Genomic DNA, 20,980 nt, shown 5'->3' with positions numbered 1-20,980 from the left:
TGACACACTGCAGGCTCTTTCAGGTAATATGTTGCTGTGGAAAATAAGTTGTGGCTATGGGGGCAGTTCCTTTGTTACCAAACTTCAAGGGACTCAGAACCTTGCTAGGGATTATTACTATTTAAACTGTGGTACTTCCGGAAGGCCCCCAATTAGATTTGAGGCCCCAATCAGATCAAGGCCTCAATGTGCTAGGTGCTGTACAAACACATAAGAAGGTAAGAGTCCCCACACCAAAGGTCTTACAATCTAATTTAAGACAAAACACTGCACAGGATTGTGACAGAGGGAGGGAGGACAAGGGTAACAGCAGCAGGTTCACATATGTTCAGACAACCATATTAGATCTGTTCTCAACCTAATACATTTTAATGAGTAACACGCAAAGCACTAAATTGATCTACAGAAAAACATACCCAAATCCTCTGAGTAAATTTTTCTGTATCCTGATGTGTGATTTTTAAATACAGCGATGAAGGAAGAATGAAAATCAACATATTGGCAGAAGTTACTCCTGTAACATTCAAATAAATATGTTAGTTATTGTAGAATTTCACATCTGCCAACAGCTATTTATTATTATTATATAAAACCAGAATACTGTACCTACAACTCCAAAAATATCCTTCATTGAGGGGATAAAAATTACTAACAGGTTGATAATAACCAGGAGGACAAGAGTAACCACAACATGACGACATAAGTCATATTTTGTTTTTTTAGCCAGCTCAAATAAAGAAGAACGCACCTGTAGGAAAAGGAAGAGTTCTCTATTAGGAGGAGCATACAACGTTCAAGCCCATATACTAATTTTTATTGACTCTGTGCATGACAATGAGATTTGCATAGATGCCCCAGTGATTCTGGAGGACTCAAATGCACTGCCTTTGGAATAAGGATTATATTTAATTCAAAATCTGAGAACTGGATTTCTATGTGTCTGTACGAGTGTATTTTCCCCCAGATTATATTTCTTGACAGAGGTGGGGGAGTATGTTGACATGTATATTTTTAGTTCTGCTAGGTTGAAAGCTCATGTAATCGGCTTTGTGTGTGGAATTAAACAGCGAAGGGAAGGAATGGGATTCACCTACATCCAATGCTGCAACACAGCCACTCTGTGGCTGCCATTTCAGCCTACACAATCGGTTGGAATAATGTCACCCATGTGGGCAGGAAGGTATTGAATCCACTTGATCTGCATAATTTCAGATTCAGTGACTCCTCCCCCAGCCTGCCCACAATGCCCCTTTCTATGTCAGATTCTTCAAATGTTGTATAGAGCTCCTTGATCCCTGCAACACACCGGGAAGTGGAGGTTGCCCTCATGGTCAGTCCATCTCACCCTCTCATGAAGAGCCCTACTACAACAGGGTGACTGAAAGGGATTTCTGTGGTTCCTCTGTTCTTGGATGAATTTCATCCTTGATTCTGCCCCTATTGAGATCAATAGGGTAGGACAAGGCCCTTATGTATTTTCATTTTAAATCGACTTAACACCTTCCAGTTCCAAGAGAGAATAATTTATTTTAATTGTATGATAGTTTCTTATTCTCCCATCCAAACTCCCAATGAAGCCAATGGGAGTTTAATATGTGGAAAGACTGACTGCAGGATCAAGTACTCGCTGTAGTCTGCCACTGATTCAGAAACCAGGCCCCACACACAAGCCAGCCTTGCTTTGGGAGAGTGCACCTACTACAGATCTTAGCTGTTTCCAAATTGCAAGGAGCCTGATACTTACAGTGAAAAACAGCACTGGCACTGTGAGAATGACTGCAAAAATGACAGCCACACGCACTGTCAGGATAAGGATGTCATCTCTACTCTGGTAGTTGTGAAGCAGATCTGAGTGCACATTGTCTGCAGAGAAGACAATAACGTAAGTGTTCCTGCAAATAAGCAATTAATTTATAGAAACCGTCACTTAACAAGGGCCTTCTTGTACAATAAGTGATGTATCAACAAACAAAAGGGCAGGAAATGAAACATTCTTGAGTTAAAATAGGTTTTAAACCATACTCTAGTGATTCCATTTTTCAAGATTAACTCTTTGGGGCCCTGTTTCCGAAAAGCATCCCTAGTCAAGAAAGCACAAGGTTAACTCTAAGCTAAAGTCCATTGCAGGAAGACTACAGGGAGGCATAGCATAGCTACTGGGGATTTTTTGGCAGCTTAAACTTATATAAAAATAACCACATGCACTGTCCCTGCTGAATTTATACTAAATTATTAGGTTTCACTAAAGTCCAAATAGCAAATAGAGTGCTAGGAGAAAACAGAACATCTTCTCTTGAAGAACAAACCCCGTTTTAGGTCAACCCTTTCCCCATGCAACATGGGGTTTCTCCAACCACACAAACTGCCATCCAGCTACTTCTGGTGGCTACCCCAACATCCCCATTTTCCCCCTTGAACTTACCCTCTTCTCTCAGCAACACTCACAGCCCCTGCACCCCAATGACCACCTCCTGGAGGAAGTGATCCATTCTAAATGCTGCTGATATGGGTCACTGGGAGTGCCATATGCTGGTGTACTGACAGTATTTTAACAAAGCCTCCCACAAAAGCATCTATCTCCCTTAACCAGTGAGAAATGCTATGAACCAGGTGTACGCACGCTGGCAGACAGGAAGAACATAGAATTCATTTGTTTGTTTCCGCACCTTTAAAAAATTCACATAACTGTAACCAAAGGAAGCAAATGCACTGGGCACAAAAAAAGTATATTAATTTGCCCTTTTCTGGAGGTGTTCAGACTTTGTTTCTGAAAGGTGTCCTGAAAAAACTGATAGCACAGAACAGTGGTCAGCCAGTGTAATCTGAAGTGGAGAGGCAGGAGGGTAAAGACCTTGCAGGGGGCTCATTGGGGATATATAGTTTTAAAATACCTGCCATTTGGTGCAATCTGGTCTATTCCTAAAGGCAAAAATATTGCTTGTCAGAAAGATTTGACCCTAAAGGATAAACCCTCTCTGGCAAGAATCACTTATCAATATACAGAAAAAGCCTGAAATCATCCCAAACTTCTTCAGTTTGAGGGTGCAATTTTAAAAGGGGGCTGGCATAGCCTCTTCTTGTACTTGGCTTATACCACATGAGGCACATTCTGCCATTACAAGCCCAGGTTGCTGCCCCTGTACCTCTGGTCTCCCACTCAGCCTGACCATGAAATACCATGACCATGAAATAACAGCCCAAGCAAGTGACCTTTAGCAACACCTAATTTTTTGTAACTGTACTCTTGTAGTGTACATATGGCAATAACGCGACACCTTGAGCAAACAGACAAGTGGTGTTGGTTTAAAAAAGAGAGGGCCAAAATAAACATGCTATTCTGGTCTATGAAAGGATGGTGGAAAGGGTTACAGAAAAAAAAAGTGCATTTAAAAAAGGCATTCATTCATGTTCCTGTCAGTCTCAAATAATGATCCATGGGCAAGAAGAAAAGGAATACTGCCCTTCCACGCCCCAATTCTACAACTGATAGTGTGCAGGCAAACATTGGAGAGGGGAGCTCTCGCAGATGCAGCATTATCCACACACTATTAATATTCAGACACATGGTAAAGTAGAAAAGAATTGGGTTTCCTTTCCTCACAGATTCACGCAATCTGTAGGGTTAGATTTGCCTCCTGTGTGGACTTGTCTCCAGGGTTCCTGCTCCAGGTCGCCCCCTGGACCCAGTCCCAGCACTCAGCCAGATATCTGTTCTGTGGTATCTGGGAGTTTTGGTGCATTAGTTTGGTCTTAAGAGGCTCAGATCCTTCAGCTGAGCCACAGATAGTCCAACCCTTCCAGGGTTTTCAATAAACCCAAATGAAGTAACCGCAAATGAAACATCCCATGTGTGGGGTCAGAGTCCTCTTCATCTTCTGTAAAGCAGCGGGCCCCAAGTAGGCTCACAGACTAGTGTCAAAGATTAGTCCCATCATAAGTGGATCCACAACAGGTCCTCCCTTCCTTTGAGGAGGGGTTTCCAGGCAGTATCAGCTAAGGAGTTCTAGCCTTTAGCCAGAACTTGGTCCAGTAGCTAAAACTGAAGATTTGCTGTCCTGATTGGTCTGCCCCCCAGTTCAGCTGGGTTTTTCTCTTTTAAGCTCCTCCCTCCAATTCTGATATCACCTACAGGTGAAGCCAGGCACAGCCAAGTGAGTCCACAGTAGCTCATTAACCCTATACTATTTGTAATACTGGGGCCGGCAGGTCTAGCCCCACCCAAAACTAAAAGCCCCCCCCCCCTCAATTAATCAGAGTAACCACTAAGCCCAGACCACAATTGATTTCTGGGGACAACAAATGGGGAAAAAAAAAAAAAGAAAAGAAACAGAAGCAGGAGTGAGGTCATAGGTTGAAAATCAGGGATCTGGAGCATGACACTGAACAGAGAACCCCAGATAACACCGACTGCTCCTCAAAGGTGTCTAGGGAGTCAGTGGACCCTGCTCAGAGGAATTCTGCCTGGAGGCATGATCATACGAGGGATCAGAAGTAGGCCCCACAGTTACAGAGCACAGTCCTGCTCAGCTTCTTCCTCCTGGTATAATGGATGGAAATCTTGGGCAAGCACCAGGAGGAGATTAACAAGGAGGCCTCATGACTTTCTGGGGCCACGGATGAGGTGTGCCACGACTAGGAAATGTGAGGAAAAATGCAGCCAGATGCTCAGTAAGAGGTTCTGGAGGAACAGGAAGAGGGGCTGCAAGTGTGCTAGGCTCATTAACCCTGTGTTGCTGAGAGCGGGGTTTGTACACCCCATCACAGGACTCCAAACTCCTCCTACATGAGGTGGGAATTTCAAAGAAGTTCCAGGAAATGAATCTTGGGGAGTTTATTCGCCTTCTCAAACGTCTTGGGGAATCAGATCCGCAGCTGGTGTAAATCTGCCTGGCTCTCTTGAAGTCAATATGATCTACTGATTTATACCAGCTGAAGATCTGGCCCATTGTGGCTATTTCTTCAGGACCATAGAACTGGATCATTAATTCTAATATTTTATTTGTCGTTTTCTATGAAAACTTACTGGCTAGCAGCAGCCCAACTGTTGAATGAGTGGCCACCAGTCTTGGCACCTGCAGCCTTCCTCAGTTTTCTTGGCATAATCCATTAAACAGAAATGGTGAATTCAAATTATCTTACTTTCTGCAAATTGGAGGCTTCATATCCACCATGACAGCCTCATGGTAGAAACTAATATATTTTTTGTAAGTTGTTAGGTCACCAAAAGTTCATCTGTCTATGACAGAAATGTAAAATTTCAAATTTGCTTCCCCTACCCATCAATATCCAAATATGCATTGGTTACCAACCTTTCCAGACTACTGTACCCCCTTCAGGAGTCTGATTTGTCTTGTGTACCCCAAGTTTCACCTCACTTAAAAACTACTTGCTTACAAAATCAGACATAAAAATACAAGAGTGTCACAACACACTATTACTGACAAATTGCTGACTTTCTCATTTTACCATGTAATTATAAAATACATTGATTAGAATAGAAAAACTGTACTTATAGTTCAGTGTACCTGAAGCCCGAGTCCCACTGCCCAGGGCCGAAGACTATAACTTAGTATCATGGGGGCCCCTGTGGTATGGGGCCCCAGGCAATTGCCGTGCTTGCCATCCCCTAATGCCAGCTCTGCACTTGTGACCCCCCTAAACCCATCCCGCAAACCCGTTGGGGGTTGCAACCACCAAGTAAAGAAACACTGAACTAGGTGAATATCTAGATAAGTTGACGTACCCCCTGGAAGACCTTTGTGTACCCCCAGGGGTACGCGTCCCCATGGTTGAGAACCACTGCCATAATGAATGACTGTAACAAACATGAAGGCTGTAGCTTGACAGAGCACTTGAAATCTAATAAGAAAGACTGATGACCTTTTGGTGCCCCTTATGGAAAACTCACAGGTCAAATCTGTGATCTCCCTCTGATTGACTTAGTGGCCTGTAACGAACAAATGTACCAAATTTCAAGACTCAAACTGCTTTAGAACATTAGCTCTCAATCATCCTGCCAGTGTAAGGGTCTCTGGGTTCTCCGATTTTTATTTATTCTGCATATTCCTTTTAATAAGGAAAAAAAATAAGATTTGCTTGGTTTTTGTATTTTTAAAGTGAATTAGTGTTCATGAAAGGAGGCGGGTTGAAAATCTTGGACACTGAAGTATTCAGAACTGCGAAAGTATTTCAAGCAGCAGCATTCCAAGCTGACCTAAACTGCATCACCAATGTATTTAACTTGAATGGGTAGGGACCAGTTCTTGCTAACAGAGGGAGTACAGTCTCCGCATCCATTGCCTCTGTGCCGAGAACAGCAATAAGGCTGCCAATTACTGTGGTGATGATTTTGACACCTATTCACTAAGCGCTATCCTAAGATCACAATCTCATTTTACACAGGCAATTGAATAGCCAATCAGATATCACTTAATCACTTTAGGTCATTACTGATCTGAGCTGAATTGAAACTAGTAACTGAAAGTTACTGATATGACACTGCTAAGCTCCAGTTACCCAAAATAAAACTAGTTTACATTAAACTTGTGCCTTTGCTCCTTTCTCTTTCATTTTTGAAGTTAAATTAGCAAGTGCTGCATATAGCTACTGTGTGTAGCCACTCAGAGCACCGGTAAAGAAGAGATTTGTATCTTTATGGAAAAATTTAGGGAAATTGTTTTCAAAATTCTAGTAAGATAAGTGAGTGGGATTCTCCTTTTTCAATGGGTAAATGTTATTGATTTCACCTGGATTCTTTCTGACAGGTATGTTAGATCAGCAAAAACTGCTTACTTACCATAGAAAGTTAAATAGCCAAAAATGGCAGTCATGAAGTACATAACGAACATGGCAAAAAATGAGGTATTTGAAACCATTTGCATTCTCTTCTGTGTGCGACTGGAAAAAGAAGGAAAAATAATAAATGGCTGTATAAATCTTTGCACAAACAAAATTAACTAGCATCGGAGAGACTCCAGAGTGTGTCTTTCTTCATTTAAATCAGTGATCCCCAATAGCTGTATTGAAGGAGGAAAATGACTGGGGGACTAAGTCTCCCAAAAGCCATTGCTAGCCTCCCAGTTTTGCTAGGATTTTAAGTCAAGGGAACATAATGACCATTCTGTGAATAGTGCCCTCCCCAAATCACAACGGGTGGCTATGGCCCCTAGCAGTAGCCTCTGTAGCAGAGAAGGGGTCAGCTTGGAACTGCTTCTGTGTGCAAATTAAAGGACCAGTAAAACAACAGACTGTTAACATCCTAAATGTTTGCAAAAAATGGTCTGTGTCCTCTGGTAAGAACTGCTGTAGTTTAAAAAAAAAATTGGTTAAACATAAACATTTCATTTTTGACACTTATTTTGAAATGCTTAAACCTGGGTGCCTAAAGTTGGGCTCTTAATCCATATTTTGATACCAAAATAGAACACCCAGATTTCTAGAAGAGCTGAGCACCCAAAAATCCCACTGAAGTCAATGGAAGCTGAAAGTGCCCAACAGCTCCCAGTTAGACACCTTATTAAGTGGCCAGAATTTCAACAAACAGCAGATCCTTTGACAAGGATGGGAACTGCAGCAGGCTGAGCATTGCTGAAATTCCAGTAACTTCTTTTAGGTACTTAAATAGGAGCTGAACTCTTTTGGCTTTGAAGAACTAATGCAAAGACATTAATATAGAGTAAAGAGAGAAAATGGCACACAGACATTTAGGAGCAGATTTTGCTTCACGGCAAAAAATGTTTTCATCTAAGGTATAAAAATATCAGCCCTGATTCTCCACTCAATCTGAGCTATGCTGGAGGGAGCAGTTGCAAGGAGCCAGCTGCAGCTCCCTGATCATTGGCTGCTCAGCCTTGATGGATGTTAAAGCAGCAGGGAGGCTACTGTAACTTGCACCAGTGCAAATCAAGTCACCACACCTATTGCCTGCTCATGCCCCTTTGCTCCCCTTATGCTAGGGACAGAGGTACAGTGGCTGGTGTGGGAGGCTCCTCTTCATCTTTCTTACACAAAGAAAAGTTATTGGTGCTAGTCACATCATTTAACTACATTTGATGTGGTTTAAAAACACATTGGGGTGAAAGCCTGTACATAAAAAGCATAACTTGTTACTGTCACAGTCTTTTTGCTACATTGGAATCAATGGCATTAGCTGAAATACAAGACTATCTTGTAAACTATAATAATTTGCACTGCTTGGCTCTTCAAAATAGCTGTCATTCTAAAGAAAACCCCTGGGATGTCATGTTACCCCATAGGGAACCCAGATTTACCTAGCTTCAAGCAGTGCTCCTTTGTTTTCTGATTTTATTAAACTATCTTTCATTTGAATTACAAGGGTGATGTGGAGCAACTCTGCACTAACATTTTACACTCTAAACAGTCCATTTTAAACAATCAAACAATAAAAAACATCTTACTCTTTAAGTTCGCTGTAGATTGGAAGGACCGATGGGTGGCACACAAATGCAAATGCAAGGGTGGGCAAAGCATAAACAGTCTGTTTGAACATAATTGAAGAAAATCCAGTTAGGAAAAATACATATTAAGAAATCATCAGTGTTTCAATTACTTCATCTCCCAACTTTCTGAACTCTTCAACTGAACACTGAGAGTCCTTGCAGGGAAGGCAGAGCGCCTGTCAAATAACACGTATTTAACAAAACATCAGGAACAATAACTTTTCAATGTGAGGACACAATCTATGCATTTTTCTTGCAAATATTTTGGACTCAGTTCAGAGACAGCAGTCGTGTAGCTGCTGCTACCACCCAGGGCCGCTGGGAGATGTGGGGGGGAAGTGGGGCAATTTGCCCCAGGCCCTGGGCCCCACAGGGGCCCCCATGAGAGTTTTTGGCGGCACTTCGGTGGCGGGTCCTTCAGTGCCGTCGAACACACCCAGAGTGAAGGACCCGCCGCTGCTTCTTCCGCTCCGGGTCTTTGGCAAAGTGCCCCAAAGACCCGGAGTGGAAGGACCCCCGCCACCGAAGACCCCAGGTCCCCTGAATCCTCTGTGTGGCCCTGCTACCACCGGCTTTGTTCCCTTGAATAAGACACTTTCACATCCTCTACTATTGCTGCCAAATACACTCTTGTGTGAGAGGGGCAAATGTTTGATCTTTACGTGCCATGAGGAGGAAAATTATTTCAGTGCCATAGAATGGATGCTCAGAGGTGTCTGATCATGATAGATAAGAGCTGGATTGTGATATTTAGGCTCAGCCCATAGTAAGGAGCAGTGCAGAGGGTCACTGTCCCAGAGGGAGTACTGGGATACATTCTGTTTCAGGGAGGCAAATGCCTGCTGGAGTTCCCAGGCATTACAACCTCTGGGTATTGATTGATAGTGCAGTTCATTCCCTCTTTGAAGCTGGCCCTATCTGCTGCCTGGTGCAAAGAGAGGCAGAGTCTCAACTCCTTGAAGTCCAATGGAACCTGCCCCTTACACAAGCTGAGGGAGAAGGTTCATTATGCCCTCTCCATCACAGCGCATCTGTGAAAGGCCCACGGAGACTGGATCTAAATGATGTGTCTAATTGACTAGGAATATGGAGTATGATATCAAATTATCTGAATTAAAAATAAATATCATAGAAAGAAACATACCTTGGAATTAAAGGTAACATACTTTGGTTGACACATATCTTCATGTGCTGAGCTAACATTTGATATGATAGGTGATGTTGCATTTGGCTCCAATACTGGGCAGGAAAGTTGAAATTTCTTGTAGATAACCTGGAATAAAGTGTCACATGGTAAACTGTAAAAACTATTATTAAAATAAAAATGCACACTGAAGACACTATAGGAGCAACTCTAATCCAACCAAAACAGCAAGCAGAACTTACCACTATGAGGAAAAAAACCATGCAACCAAGGGAAAATCCACTAGTATATCCAAGATACCCTAAAAGAAATACAAAAGAAATAAAATCAATAACACATTTAATGGTCACATTTATTTTGTTTTTGTTCTTTTCATAGCTTGTTACTTTATAACATAGTTAAAGTTATTACATATAACATGCACCATGAACTTCAGGATAGTATAAAAGTGCTTCTCATTTTTCTGTAAATCTGTCATTTCACAAGGTTGCAACATTTCAGACATATTAAAACTCTGTTCTGATATGTCTGACCCTCATTTAATATTCCTCTCCTGCCTCCTTGCAGATCATCTATATGGCAATTTGACTAACTGCATTCTTGAGAATGACTTTCACAATGGACATAAACTTGATAATAGGAAAATATGCCGCAAATCATGAAGTGCTTAAATGTTAAAAGTTACTATGGATTAGATTTTCCAAAGGTTTTCCAAAGATTTTTATTTTTATTTCAAGGGCAGTTAGGTGCCTAACCTCCTTAGGTGCTTTTGGAAATTTCAACAGATGCCTATCAGCAACGTTAGGCACCTAAATACCTTTGAAAATCTGGCCATATAGGGTGAGAGGTGCCTAGTGGAATCTAAGGAATATCCATAACCATATACACATATTACCTAGACCAGCGGTGGGCAAACTTTTTGGCCCGAGGGCCACATGGGGGTTGCGAAACAGTATGGAGGGCTGGGTTGGGAAGGCTGTGCCTCCCCAAACAGCCTGGCCCTTGTCCTCTTCCACTTCCCGCCCCCGACTGCCCCCCTCAGAACCTCTGCCCCATCCAACCCACCCTGCTCCTTGTCCTGTGACCTCTCACTCCCAGGACCCCCCGCCCCTAACCACCCCCACCCCCATCCAACCCCCCCTGCTCCCTGTCCCCTGACTGCCCCGCCCCCATCCACGCGCCCAACCCCCTGACAGGCCCCCCGGGAGCCCTGACCCATCCAACCCCCCCCCACACTCCTTGTCTCCTGAGTGCCTCCTCCCAGGACCCCCATCCCTAACTGCATCCCAGGACCCCACCACCTATCCAACCCCCCTGCTCCCTGCCCCCACCCCCGGGACCCCCCTGGTCCCTCACCCCCTATCCAACGCCCCCTGCTCCCGTCTCCTGACCGCCCCCCCCAAAAACCTCTGCCCCATCCAACCACCCTCTGTCCCCTGACTTCCCCCCGGAACCTCCTGCCCCTTATCCAACACCCCCTCACCCCCTTACCGTGCCACTCAGAGCGGCAGGACAGCCTTACTGGAAAGCCTGGGGGGTGGGTGGGTGCAAACTGCGCTGCCCCAGTGGCAGTGTCACTACGGGGAAGGGGGACAGCAGGGGAGGAGCCAGGGGTGAGCTTCCCCGGCCGGGAGCTCAGAGGCTGGGCACGACGGTCCCGCGGGCCATAGTTTGCCCACCTCTGACCTAGACAGAACTAGTCAAAAATTTTCAATGAGAATTGTTATTGAAATTTTGAATTTTGATGGAAAAAACATTTTTTGACAATTCTGTTGCAATTAAAAAAATTACTAGTTCTATGTAATATTAATTTACCTAATGGAATAAACACCCCGGTGGTCATAAAAACTGTAATCAGTTGCCACCAGCAAATGGAAGAGATAACGAACACATTATTTTGAATCAATTTAGTTATACTGTGCTCATATGTCATGTTACTAGCTTTTAATTTAGGCCTGGCTTGTTTCAGGATGCCTAATACATAGCTTATTCCTGTGCTAAGGCCACTTTATTCATGACTGAGCACTGCCCTCTACATTATATCTGAATGGCCAATACGACCTAGAGGGGAGCAAAATTTGGGTACCCCCACTTTATTCTAACAATATTTGAGTCTTACCTAAGTTCTTAAGAAGACACAAGGGGAGGATTATAGTAAATGTTACGGCTACAACAAGAATTCGCCCATCCACATACCATGCCCTGTAAAACATTTCAAAGATACAGTGAAATCTCTTCTTAAAGCACTATCACTATTTTTTTACATTGGGTCAGCCATCCAGAATTACAGCATTTTCTCTGGCTTCCATATGTTGTAAGCTCAAGTACAAGCAAAGACTGGGACAATTTCTGAACTTCCTACGGTACTGGTTACATGTGGTAGTAAAATGAATATTCTATCAGTAATTGCTTAAAAAGTGGCACTCTTTGGAATCTGAGCCACAACGGATTTTCATAGTTAGAGGGCAAAATGTTGCCCTTACTGGTAGGAGTGGTGGCCTGGTGAAGAGATGGAGCAATACCAGTTGGCATTAGATAGAAGCTCTCCTGCCAGCACAGGAAGAGACAGATCAAGCGGTCAGACAGTGCCGTGCAGCATATGCTGCACACAACAGTATACCCGCTTAACCTACTGAGGGCCTGGCCACATGCCCTAAATGACAGACCATGATACTGGGGGCTGGGATGCACCAGCCCCCAGTCACTTGACCCCTTCCCATAGTCTGTGGTTAGAATCCTCTCCTGGTGGTTTGCAGGGAAAGGGGAGAAATTGTTCTCTACAACATATTTTGAAGTGTTCTGTCCAGTCTTGTATGAAACATCTTCAGGATGGTGTTTCCACTTTTTAGCTAAGTTACAAGACATCATATAACTTGATGTAACAAACAAGACATGTACCAATGTAAAGAAATATCCCTTTTTGTTTTGTTTAAGGTGACGGTAGATGCCATCAAGCAGTAACAAGTGGCAGAAATCTACCCTAGGTATTCCACTCCTGTCATGTTTTAGTATTGGGGCATTATGGCAGGGGTGGCCAAACTGTAGCTCAGGAGCCACATGTGGCTCTTTTACAGTTAAAGTGCAGCTCGCTGAGCGCCCAACACCCCACTCCATTCTCCACCTACCAGATGGGGGTGTGGGGGTGAGAGCTCAGGACTTCTCCATTGCAGTGGGGTGGTGGGGTAGGGGCCTCCATTCTCCACAACGGGGAAGGGGGTTTCAGGGCTTCAGCCTCGTGGAGTGCATCTGCCAGGGCTGAGGGCTTCAGCAGGAGCAGGGCTGAAGCCCCAAGCACCATCAGGCGACTCCCATGGGGCTGAAGCCCCAAGCCCCAGCAGCTGCACCCCGGCCCTCGAACTTCTGAAGATTGTCATATGTGGCTTGGAGGGTCAGTAAGTTTGGCCTCCCCTGCACTTTGGGGAGTTCTTTACAGATTGACTCCTACAAGGTGATCAGAACTCCTGGAGGTGCTGAGTGCCTTCAATGCCCATTGGTTTCAATAGGTGTTGAAGGTGTTTAATAGCCCCAAGTATTGCTCAGGATGTTGTGGGATCAGACCATATGATAAGAATGTTGTAGAAATCATTCTTCTGAAGGAAAATCTAGACAGTGATCACTAAAGGCTCATTTATTTTTTCTTTTCTTTTCCCCTCCCACGCTTTACAATCCCATTAGGGACCCTGCTGTGACGATCTGACACTAACATAAGGAACAGCCAATAATCAGTGCTTTTATAAACCCATACTGTAGTTTATCTACATGAAGTTTAGACTCTGAAGTCAAGTAAGCAAAATAGTATTAAACTTACGAGAATGCTTCTTCTTTTCCCATAAGAAACTTTATGGCAGAGGGCAGCTCATTTTTTACAATGAAGAGATAGCTCAGCATTGCTGGGGGAAAATGAGACAATTTTAGAAAGTAGACATGATATCTTGTGGAATGAGCACATAGAAGGATACTGGACACGGGTTCTCATGCCATCCCGAAGTAAATACAAGCTGATCTAAGGCAAAGAAGTTTAATTGATTCTAAGATACTGATCCAAGCTGGGTTTTTTCTGATATGTCATTTCAACAGACTACACAGAGAATGTTACTTTGAACCGCACAACAGAACATGAGGACCTCCAAAACATCATTGGGAGAATGACAAATCTGACAGGCATAAATGTATGTGCATTCCTTTGTTTGCTCTTGTCTTTTATACTTCCTTTACCTCCAGTATTCTGGAGAGAAGTGGATCCAAAAACAATCATTTTTCCTGGGGTGCCAAAGACCTGCTCGCCAAGCTTTTCATACACCATGCAGCCTGCGTAAACCAATTGGAGGAGAAATCAGAAATCAGGGGTGACAAGCAACTGTCAAGTCAAAACATTTAAGATTCCTCTTCATTCAGCTAATTTCCCCATCCATGCTGCTATTTCTTCCCTTTTCACACAAATATGGGTCTCTATTGTAACTGACAGGAGTCAAGCAAGCTTATTTGGAAATATCCTCCTCACATTTTTAAATGTCAGGAGTGGCTACCAATCACTTTTTGAAAGTTGGAACTCACAGTGAGACGATTATATCCCTTTAATGTAAGTGTCCTCGTGACACTTAAAAACCTGGCATCCTGACGTCTTAAATTTGCTCCCTCAGTAGGAATAATATAAGATTTAATGGAAGATAATATTCAACACAGCAGGGATCTGCAAGCCAAGGCTCTGGCAGACAAGCTAGAGAGACACAACACTGCAATGCTCTAATTTTATACAGTTTGACTAACTGACTAGATTAATGCAGAGAGGCCAGACTGTTCATTTAAATTATTATTTTTATTTCCTTATGATAATATATTAATTTGAGTTCTCATCTCCTATATTTCCTGTGAAAGAAGGAAAGTATGAGAACTATAATTAAATATTCTTTGTTTAAAGTCTGTCAAATTCAACTAGTAGCTAGACTGTCTATTAATTACAAGATGTTCCAGTTGAATTTAGCAATTTTTTCCCCCAGTTGTGGCTTGGGCTGACAGAAAAGGTATAGCATTAAGAACGCAAGAGGATATGCAATGAGAATGAAAGATAAATATTTCAGGTGTTACAGTGCACAGATTATCTCTCAGTTTGGGTTCCTCACATTCTCTCCTGGTTGACATTTTCTCTTTAAAACTCACATGAACAAGAATAAATGCAGTTTGAGTTTTAATGCAATGTCTTCCTTAGCAGCCTAAAGCCCAGGACCCAAATGTTTTGCATTTCAAGGACACAAATGTGTGTGTATCTGCATGCCTAATTTGAATATGCAATTGCTGCCATTGTATACACAGTCATGATAATTGTGTACACAAATTAGGTGTTCAAATGTGGAAGCATACTCATGCATGGGTAATTTTGAAAGTTTGGACTAAAAGGTTATAACCTCAGGACATTATTCTTAGCCTATGTACAGTGAAGGGTTTAACATTACAATGGCACACTTTTATATATGTATTTAGAGTTATATATTGTGAGATCCTTGGGGCTTCTTCCCTATATGGAAAGTACCTATTATTATACCATGGGTACTGTTGGGAACATCAACTCTATTTTAGTGATGTCATCTTATCCCAGATAAGCTTCACTTTACAGAGTTTCATTATACCTCGAATTGCAATCTGCAGATTGTAATGCAATAAAACAGTTTGAGTCTTTCCTTCTACTTCACTAAATGGAATTTCACTGTATCAGAATTCTCTGTGAATTGGATAGACTATATCTTTTCTTTATAGCAATGGGCCAGATTCTGGTGTCAGTTATATCAGTATAAATCTGGACTAAATTTGATGGCTTCTGGCCCAGTTTCTCTTTTCTTTTTCAAACTGAGAAAAAACCCAGCCATCTTGCTTTATTCTGAACATCTTTCACCTCTTGTTCTTTTCCCTCCTACTAAATTGATACATTATCATCTCAAATTACCTGTTTCCTTTGAACATATCAACAGGAGATTTATTGAATAAATAGACAGAAATGTCACTGAAGTCAACAGAAACCTAGAAGAGAGTGAAAAATAAAATGTATTATAATAAAATAATTCCTTGGTGTTGCAATTTTGTACATATTGGGACAGATTCTCATTTACACTAAGCCACCTTCATAATTTCTGGCAGTGCAAAGGGGCCCTAAAGTAAGTATAAATATAACTGACACATGCTTTATGGCTTCTTTACATTGCTATAGTGTAAAAAGGGGACCTAGTATAACTGAGGCTCTGGCCCATTAAGTCTTATATTGAAGGCCTGCAGAGATGGACTTATGGTGCTCAAAGTTTATAGCCTATTGATTAGTAACCCCTCCCACTTTTAATCTAACCCAAAATAAAAATCTCCTACCATCAAAGCAAGAAGATCTAGTCAGAGCAGCTGTGAGCCCTATGCTCCCGACTACTTAGTCTAATGATCTTTCTAAAATCTGAGGCACAGAATTTTATCTGTTTATCTAAGGACATGAGGGCCACATCCCAATGTTCTTTCCCAAGCCAAGTTCCAGTGGATATTAATGGTATCTCCTGATATTGTTGTGCCTGACTCTGACAGTGCCACTGGGAAAGCAGGGGCAGCACTGCCCCAAGTAGCCCTGCCAGCCTATTGTAGAGGATGCAGAGTGATCTCCCCCAATCTGTGCACCATTCCAGCTCTGCTCTGGAGTGGAAGGATATGTGGTTCTTTGCCCTGACACTAGCACCCCTGTTGACACTAGCCTCACACTGTGTGCTCCCCAGAGTGGTGGTCTCTGAGCTACAGATGTTGAGCAGGGGAGACAGCAGAGACACCCCTCCTCTGAGGTACTGCATGGCACTGGCAACTCCAGTCCCTGTCCTTGCACTGAGAGAAGCAGAGGTTGAAGGGTTAGCTGCATCCTGCATTACAGTTGGTACTTCCTGCGATGGGGCATCCATCATTTGGCCCCTGCACTGTAATCACTGGTTTGCAGAAAAATTCGGGAATTAAAGTGGGAATGAATGCTTAGTCGATACTTGCAAAGGGCTGAGCAGCACGCCTGATAACAAGGCAGTACCATGGGCCAAATGCACAACACTACCTTTGCTCAATGATCCATCTCCTGTAGACCAGGGAACAATTCAAGCACTGTGTGTTCCTTTTCTCCGTGTACAGTTACACAGGCTGATTGACAACACATTTTCATGATATGTGTAAGGAGTATTAAAACAATCTGTTGGCATTTCTATCATTTCTATCATGACAAAATGTCTTAGGACACCATCTAAACAAATCTAAAATTAAACAGAAAACAAGCTGCTACAATAGATGACAAAAACAAGTCTTTTCATTGAAAGGAACATGCGGGAAAGACAGTTTGAAAACAATGTTTTCTTCCTTAGACTAGATATATTTCGGGGCCAAAATTATGGCTGCTCTTGCCATGATTGCCTGGCCTGGGGGGTGGAGTAGAGTGGAAGAGGGCACAAGAAGCCCCATTCTTCTCAGTATAACTGTACAGAACATGCCACAATGATACAGACAGCATTACTCGATCTTAAGGGGGCATCAAACAACAATGGCACTGCACTTCCCAAAGGAACTTGTCCACCTTGCCTGCATTGTACATTGTAATGCCTGGAAGGCAGTGCTGGGAGAGCCCACACTGAACTTTTTCATAAGGTGGAGTAAGTGCTGCTGCTGAGCATGCTCCCACCAGAGACATCATGCATGTTTTTGCACTATGTGGGCATAATGTCTCCAGCCATTATTGCTTGGCTGTTGAAGCTAGTCACTTGGCTAGTCATTGCTTGGCTGTTGAAGCAATCTGTAACTGAGCCCTTAACATTAAACTCCTAATTTGCTGACACCAAGCAAAGGGCGTTTTCAAGGAGGTAAAAATAACAGCTGCAAGCCAGCCAGGTGGTGATCTGATCTGTTTCCTTACTTCCCCTCGGGAGTCTCACAAGTTGCTATGAGAAACATGTCCTTTTTCAGTAAGGCCATATGAAAAGCCTCTGTGTGAGGGCTGTGGTTTAGACAGACTAGTGCTAGTAGCATCCCATAGAATGGAATGAAAATATTAGTTCCCCTCACTTTTTGCAAACTCAAAACGTAAGCAGTGAAGCTTTGGCAACCCTGTAGTATCAAAATTGTTCTCATGTTTCACATTTTGTCCAGTTTAAAAAAGTGCTGGCAACCACCTAAGAAATCTGGGCAAAATTCTCACCCCCAGTCCAAGCCAAGTGTATAGCTATTTGCAAAGGACTGACGCAGAGCTAGGGGGAACAGAATCCTACCTCCCACCCTGGGAAGGTATGCTGTCTGTCCACAGCTGCTTCCTTCACTCATCAACTGTAGCAACTACTGTGGCCCGTTGCACTGCAGAGGCCTGGGCTTTGTGACCAGAGAATCTGTGAAGTTGATGGATTAACAGGCCACACATCTGCCACTCACTAGCATTGCCACGCAAACCCCCTTGGAATTTCACTGGGGATCAGGACACAGCAGAGCTCGGCTCAACCAGTGCCAAAGTCTGCAGAATCTTCCTCCAAAGGTCTCTCTGTGGCCTGGCTCAGGTGCAGCCTTCCAAACATTCTGCAGCCATGAGGATTTTCTCCCCTACTGCTGATATGGAAGAGTCTTTCTATGGCATAGCTCATAGTTATTAGCCATATTAGACTGTAAGCACCTATGGGCTCTCACCTTATTTTACACCTGCAAAGCATCATACCTACCTATGGTGTTAAGTTACACAAATAATACATTAACAATAGTGTTTTTGTTGTTTTGTTTATTTTTAATTCAGTATGCAAAGACTATATGATCCTGATTCTGACCTCAGTTGTGCAGGGGGTAAATCAGGTTTGATTCTACTGGAGTCAGTGGAGTCATGCTGGTGGAAAAGCAGGCCTTCATTTGCTTAATTAGCTTTTTAACACACAGGTTTCCTTTTCCATCTTTGCTTTTTACTTTTAGATCACAGTGCCTGGTTCTCTTTGGTAACCAAAGTCTATGCAGATCAAAGCAGGCTTAGAAACATTTTAGACCTGTGTAATTTACAAGTAATGAATACAACAAGGCCCTCTGTTCAAAATGCAAAAATAATAATACTTGGTCTCTGTCTTTAATCACTTGTAAAGCAACGTGTGATAAAGATAGCACTATATATTTGTTGGAAAGATTCATTTGATCAAGTTGTGAGGAAAAAAATGTATTCTTGATCGATTGGATTCAACTCTCTGCATTGCAGGACATAGGAACATTTTAAACGGTGCTCTTTATTTGCCACAGAGCTCCAGAAGTCACAATTTTGTATCTCAAAGACTGGTTTGATGGCTCATTCCCTGCTAACTTGCCTCTCACTCTCTAACTTGTTACTAGCTACTTCATCTTTGGTCTTAATGGCTTTGTCTATGACAGTGCTAACATGACTGAAAACCATTACAGAGCTAACAAATGCATGGCTATTAAAATAAATATCTGCTATTAAATCTGCACAGTTAATTAAGTAGAGAATAATTCTGTTCTTTATAGTACAAATAATGTACTCAGCATTCACCTTAGCTCAATACTTTGATCTACCCAGTATTTGATTCACGACAAGTCCAACTACTATCAAAGATCATTATAAGCCTCTCTAGGGTTCAGTATCATGTATGTGATCTACTTCTGATAAAACTGCTTTTATCTCGTTTAGAGAAATGTAAGCATTCAGGAGATACACATCTCTCAACTGAACCCTGGCAACAGAATGCTTTACAGAATGTGGGGTTAGCTTCTTGTTAGTGCTAATGAGTTCAATAGCAGTATGTGTGCTGATGAGAGGAGCAGAGAAGGCTGTGAGAGTTTACAAAGAACTAAAGTTTCAGTGGAATCAGAATGTAATTAGACTAATGCTTTGGACTGTTCCAGAGTTTTAACCCAGTCACTGTGACACAGATAGTTCCCATCCATACTAACTTTTAAAGCGTAACTGGACCAGGAGCTGATTCCTGATTTGGTTACAGTTGTAGGGTAGACAGGACCCTGAACTCTCCAAAGCAAATCAATTCCCAGAGTGAAAATCAGAATGATTTTCTCTTTTCAGTGGGTTTCAGATTACAGGGCAATCTTATACTGCACATACATAAAACAGATATTTGCAAATTGATATAAAAATTTGAAGCACTTCTATCATGTTAATTAGAAATCACTGATGTAGCAATAGCTCTGTCCACTTCCGTTTTTAATTTGACATATAAGCTAGTGAGTTTATTTTTAATGAAATGTTTGTCAGTGCTGCAGTAGCAAAGCAGTTCAAAACATCCTGAACTGATTTGTATCTTTTCATATTTTAAGTTTCAGATCTGTCTCTTGGTACCATGTGCTAGATCTCAGAAAGGAAAATCGAGGAAACAAATCTCATGTGCCTCCTACCCATCATCCCCCCTCTCCCCCCCCCCAAGCTGTGCACAAAAAAGTATGAGGGCTTGTATGCACTAGTGGTTACTTCAGCATAACTTAAGTCACTCAGGGTGTGGAACGGCATCCCCCTGGAGTGATGTAAGTTACACGGACCTAAGAGCTGGTGTGGACAGTGCTATATCAACGGAAGAAGCTCTCCCACTGACATAGCTACCGCCGCTCAGAGAGGGGGAGTAATTATGCCAATGGGAGAGCTCTCTCGCGTCAGCATAGACCAGTAGTTTTCAAACTTTTTTTCTGGTGACCCAGTTGAAGAAAATTTTTGATGCCTGAGACCCAATGGAGCTGGGGATGAGGGGTTTAAGGTGTGGGAGGGGGCTCAGGGCTGGGGCAGAGGGTTGGGGTGAGGGGGTGAAGGCTGCGGAGTGGGGCAGGGAATGAGGGGTTCAGGCTGTGGGAGGGGCTCTGGGCTGGGGGTTGAGGTGCAGGAGGGGGGTCAGGGCTCTGGGCTGGGGGTGCAGGCTCTAGATGGGGCTGTGGATAATGGGTTTGGGGTGGAGGAGGGGGCTCTGGGTTTGGGGGTGGCTAGGGGCTGGGGAAGGGGATTGGGGCATGGGCTCACCTCTGGCGGCTCCTGGTCACTGGTGCAGCCAGGGTGCAGAGGCAGGCTTCCCCGCTGTCCTGGCACCGTGGACTGCGCTGTGCTCCGGAAGCGGGCAGCAGCAGGTCTGGCTTCTAGGCGGAGGCATGCAGGCGGCTCTGAGCGGCTCTTGCCTGCAGGCACCGCCACCCAAGCTCCCATTGGCCGGTTCCCAGCCAATGGGAGCGTGGAGACAGTGCTCGGGGCGGGACCAGCGCGTGGAGCTCCATGGCCCCCCTGCCTAGGACCTGGACCTGCTGCTGGCCGCTTCTGGGGCACAGCGCGGTGTCAGAACAGGTAGGGACCACTAGTTTTTACTGGCCGGCCACCAGGGTCCCTGGGTGCTGAGCAAGACAACCCAGTGCCTTGCAT

General features: G+C 43.4%; 1 protein-coding gene across 2 annotated transcripts in view; it reads right to left on the bottom strand.

Annotated features, from left to right (window-relative positions):
- Nucleotides 1-20,980, bottom strand: part of SLC38A1 (solute carrier family 38 member 1) — a 68,477-nt gene that overhangs the window by 7,939 nt on the left and 39,558 nt on the right. Inside the window, exons 5-15 of one of the 2 annotated variants that reach the window (XM_073327992.1) lie at nt 15,542-15,615; nt 13,819-13,911; nt 13,412-13,493; nt 11,723-11,805; nt 9,846-9,904; nt 9,604-9,732; nt 8,418-8,497; nt 6,797-6,897; nt 1,745-1,863; nt 607-748; nt 417-514 (exon numbers count right to left, since the gene is read on the bottom strand). In XM_073327992.1, the coding sequence (XP_073184093.1) occupies nt 417-514; nt 607-748; nt 1,745-1,863; nt 6,797-6,897; nt 8,418-8,497; nt 9,604-9,732; nt 9,846-9,904; nt 11,723-11,805; nt 13,412-13,493; nt 13,819-13,911; nt 15,542-15,615 (1,060 nt within the window). Of the gene's footprint in view, nt 1-416; nt 515-606; nt 749-1,744; nt 1,864-6,796; nt 6,898-8,417; nt 8,498-9,603; nt 9,733-9,845; nt 9,905-11,722; nt 11,806-13,411; nt 13,494-13,818; nt 13,912-15,541; nt 15,616-20,980 lie in introns of those variants that run through there. The other variant, XM_073327993.1, reaches the window with a different exon arrangement.

This window comes from Lepidochelys kempii, chromosome 1 (assembly GCF_965140265.1).
Source record: "Lepidochelys kempii isolate rLepKem1 chromosome 1, rLepKem1.hap2, whole genome shotgun sequence".
Taxonomy (NCBI): domain Eukaryota; kingdom Metazoa; phylum Chordata; order Testudines; family Cheloniidae; genus Lepidochelys; species Lepidochelys kempii.
This window is presented reverse-complemented; position numbering and strand designations above follow the sequence as displayed.